We start from the raw sequence: 4,738 nt of genomic DNA, 5'->3' as shown, positions 1-4,738 counted from the left end.
GTACTCCCTTTATCCTTCTCCTTTTCTCCAGACGCTTCCTTTTGCGTTTTCATGCACAGATTCCTCATTCAACCCTCTATCCTTCCCTACCGCCTACCCCCTCAAAAATAAGAACTAACCCCTAAGGAGGAAAAAAATAACCATACACCCTAAAATAAAAGGACTTAACCCTAACCCCTAAAATAAGAACGAAGCCCATCCCTAAAAGGTAAGAAATGAACCCTTACCGTTTAAAAAAAGAATTTTATTTCACTTCTAAATGTAATTTTATTTCATTAGAAGTACACATTAAAAAAAACAAGGAAGGTTTCGACTTCTAAATGTAAGTTGATTGCATTAGAAGTACCCATGGAAAAAACGAAATTTTATTTCAAGTTCTAAATGTAATTTTATTTCATTAGAAGTACACATTAAAAAAAACATGCTTTATTTCAACTTCGAGATGTCATTTTATTTCATTAGAAGTACACATTAAAAAAACGAAAATTTTATTTCAACTTCTAAATGTAATTTTATTTCATTAGAAGTACACATTAAAAAAAAGAAATTTTATTTCAACTTCTAAATGTAATTTTATTTCATTAGAAGTACACATTAAAAAAAAGAAATTTTATTTCAACTTCTAAATGTAATTTTATTTCATTAGAAGTACACATTAAAAAAAAGAAATTTTATTTCAACTTCTAAATGTAATTTTATTTCATTAGAAGTACACATTAAAAAAAAGAAATTTTATTTCAACTTCTAAATGTAATTTTATTTCATTAGAAGTACACATTAAAAAAAATAATTTTTATTTCAACTTCTAAATGTAATTTTATTTCATTAGAAGTACACATTAAAAAAAATAATTTTTATTTCAACTTCTAAATGTAATTTTATTTCATTAGAAGTACACATTAAAAAAATTAACCCTAAACCCTAAAATAAGAAAACTTAGCCCTAACCCTAAAATGTTCAGAAATACACCCTAACCCTAAATAAAAAAAATAAGCCTAACCCCTCCAAAATAAGCACTCAACCCTAACCCCTCATAATTAGGAACTAAACCCTAAGCCCTCAAAATTAAGAACTACACCATAACACTTCAACTCAAATAAAAATAAACACTAAACCCTAAAAAAAATAAGAACTAAACCCTAACCCCTAAAATAATAAGAACTAACCCCTAACCCCTAAAACAATAAGGACTAACCCTAACCATTCAAATAAAAAAAATTAACCCCAAACACTAAAATAACAAAAACTTAGCCCTAACCCCTAACAAATAAACACTCAACCCTAACCCCTCAAGTTAAGAACTAAACCCTAACCCTTCTAAAAAAGTTAGCCTTAACCCCTAAAATAAAATTTGTTTACCCTAAACCCTAAAATAAAAAGAACTTAACACTAACCCCTAATAAATAAACACTAAACCCTAAAATAAAAAATAAGAACTAAACCCTAACCCCTAAAATAATAAGAACTAACCCCTAACCCCTAAAACAATACGGACTAACCCTAACCCTGCAAATAAAAAAAATTAACCCCACCCCTAACCCCTAACAAATACGAACTAACCCTAACCTCTAAAAAATTTGAAGTTACCCCTAACAAATAAAAAATAAGGCCTAACCCTACCCCATACAATTATAAAATTAACCCTAACCCTAAAATAAAAAACTTAGCCCTAACCATAAAATAAAAAGAACTTAGCCCTCACCCTTCAAATAAAAAACTAAGACAAAATACTTAGACACTAACGTTTCTAACTAACGATCAACACCAATGTCACTCAACCTCGATTGATCCACTCCATTTATTTCAACTTCTAAATGTAATTTTATTTCATTAGAAGCACACATTCAACAAAAAGTAACTGACGATTTCATTGAAGACCAACAAGTAAATACATTGAACAAAACCTAAAGCAATACAAGTCAGGCATGTAACATACATAAATCAATTAAATGAATTACTCCCACGGTCAGATTGCATTGGACATCGACGCCTATTGTGCCCTTCAGCTCCACATCTACTACATTTTTGTCGGTGGTCAGATGGTTCGACCCAATCCATCTCATTCCTTATCCTTGTTGATTTTGGCCGACCTTTCGCACGAATTGTAGTTGGGTCAGGGATTAGTGTCCATGCCTCATCAGAAGGAGGAATTGCCGCTTCATTCCCAAGAGGCCACCACTGTGCGGAGTATGCTTTTAAGATGTGCTCATTGGTGTAAACAACATCTATATATTGGTAGTAGTTCATGCTCACGTAACCACAAGCTGCAATAATGTGTGAACATGGATAGTGAAGCGCAGAATACCTTCCGCATTGACAGTAATGGCCATTCAAGTTAACTGCCCATTTTGTCCCCACGTTGCGTTATAGGATTGAAGGTCTCCTCTACTTCAAACCTTGTCGAGTGGATATCATACACGCGAACGATGTGCGAACAAGCTTGTTCTTGATTTTTCCTAAGTTCTGTAACAAGCTTAGAACAATAAACTTGGCCTTCTCTTAATTGTCTTTGGGCTTGGCGACCACGATCAATAAAGTACTTTCGCACCTACTATATGTTGACTTCACCAACGCTGTTATTGGAATGCTGCGACAATCTTTCAACACCTTATTCACACATTCTGATAAGTTGGTTGTCATGTGACCATATCGTCGTCCAGATGTATCGTAAGCCATGCTCCATTTTTCCTTTGAGATTCGATCAATCCATCTTGCTATAGCTGGACTCAATTGACGAAATTTTTCTAAGTTTTGATCAAACACATGCTTGCAAGGAGTGTACGCTGCATCAAATTGTTATCATCAACAGTTGCACGTAGACATGAAACTCAAATTAAATTAATGTATAAAATAAACCTTACCCAATTTCTTGAACATCTCTTTTTGTTTCGCGTTGTTGAATTTGCGATTGAAATTGCTGGCTATGTGTCGGACGCAGTACACATGATAACCGTGGGAGGTTGCCAACCAAGTGCTTCATTAGCGACAGCAAACTTTATACTCGCGTGACGATCAGATATTAGACAAATTCCATTCTTATCTGTGACGTGTTCACGCAAGTGGGCCAAAAACCATGACCATGCTGTTAGCGTCTCGCCTTCGACCACGGCGAATGCTAGAGGAAGAACACCACCATTTCCATCTTGCGATGTGGCCATTAACAGGGTCCCACGGTATTTGCCGTATAAATGTGTGCCGTCAACTTGTATGATTGGCTTACAGTACTTAAAAGCCTCCTTGCATTGACCAAATGTCCAAAATACTCTATGAAATTGACGATGTTCGCGACTCACCCTATTGCCAACAATAAAATCGTCATGTAGTATTTGAAAGTAAGAGCCACGAGAATGATTTTGCATGTGTGTTAGCCATGACGAGAGTTTCGCATACGACTCTTCCCAATCGCCATATTCAATTGCAATCGCCTTTTGTTTGGCCATCCATGCTTTTCTGTATGAAACCTTATAGGAAAATTCACTATTTATCCTTTCTTGAATCAAAGAAATTTTATTGATGGATCTTCTCTGATCATGCCTGTAATTCAAATAAGTAAATAAAATTACAAATTAAAATAACAAATAACACAAAAGTAGGATAATATGAACATAAAAAACGTACCTACTACGCAAGTCGCAATTAAATTTGAATCAAGCTTCTCATGGTCTTGTGTCATAGTCATATTTAGACATGTGTGCGGTCCACCCCATTGTGTCACTTTCCATGCATCAGTTTTTTTGGATAAAATTGCCCTCATATAAAAAGGGCAAGGAGACTCTTCGTGTTGTTGGGGCAACAAACGATATATTTGTGTGATTTCGTTTCAACAACCTTAAAACTTTGATGCACCTTCATCACATATTGTTTGAGTGCATTTTTGACTGCATCTTTACTGTCAAAATCCATGCCAACATATAATTCTTGTCCAACATTAAAAGTCGTTGGCATGTCTAGACCACAAATGTCCTCCTCGTCCGGATGACTCCAGTTGATATTATTATAATGGCTAGCATCATTCCAAAATGGATTTTGAATTTCTGTACACCTAATAATTATAAAATAAAATCACGTCAACAAACTACTCCTATTTAATTACCATTAAATACAATTCTCATAAAAAGATAGATGTATTCAACTAATTTTGTATTTCACAAACATTTACCTTCGCTTGGGTGAACAATTGAAACTGGTTCAACAATGTCAGTGACTTCATCGTCTGTATGAGATATTCCATCATCACTATCATCTTCATCGAAAGACTCTTCAACGTATGAGTTAGATGCAAGATAATCATCATCATCATCATCATCATCTTCATCAACATGTAAATTGCTTATATTTTTTGGCAGTTCCGACTCATAATGAGATACATTACGTCCACATGACGTAACAGAATTTGCAGCATGAAACATAGAACCACCAGCAACATCCTTTTCTACGTACAACTCTAGAACTGACATTTGTTGTTGTTGTTGAAAACTTTCGATCATAGTTTCAACATCTTCGTCATCACAAATTTGCAACGCAACATATTTTCCTGAAACTAAAAATCTACAACTTATAGTAGAAATAATTCATTATTTTCTAACTTTACCTTATCTCCAATTTTTTTTTCAAAGCATTGAAACTAATTCCGCGTTTAATCTGAATGGCCTTTTTACTGCCTTCAAATATTACACCATCATTGTCTTCATATACTCTTCCGTTGAAATACAACACTGTAATAATTGAATTCATGATA

The 4,738-nt window shown here is 34.1% G+C and overlaps 1 protein-coding gene across 1 annotated transcript in view; it reads left to right on the top strand.

Moving 5' to 3' along the window:
- LOC102664384 (serine/threonine-protein phosphatase 7 long form homolog) overlaps nt 1-1,908 on the top strand; it is a 2,938-nt gene extending 1,030 nt beyond the window's left edge. Inside the window, exon 4 of the mRNA XM_041009631.1 lies at nt 1,835-1,908. Within this exon, the coding sequence (XP_040865565.1) occupies nt 1,835-1,908 (74 nt within the window). The remainder of the gene's footprint in view (nt 1-1,834) is intronic.
- Nucleotides 1,909-4,738: the final 2,830 nt, after the last annotated feature.

Source organism: Glycine max, chromosome 15 (genome assembly GCF_000004515.6).
Source record: "Glycine max cultivar Williams 82 chromosome 15, Glycine_max_v4.0, whole genome shotgun sequence".
NCBI lineage: Eukaryota > Viridiplantae > Streptophyta > Magnoliopsida > Fabales > Fabaceae > Glycine > Glycine max.
This window is presented reverse-complemented; position numbering and strand designations above follow the sequence as displayed.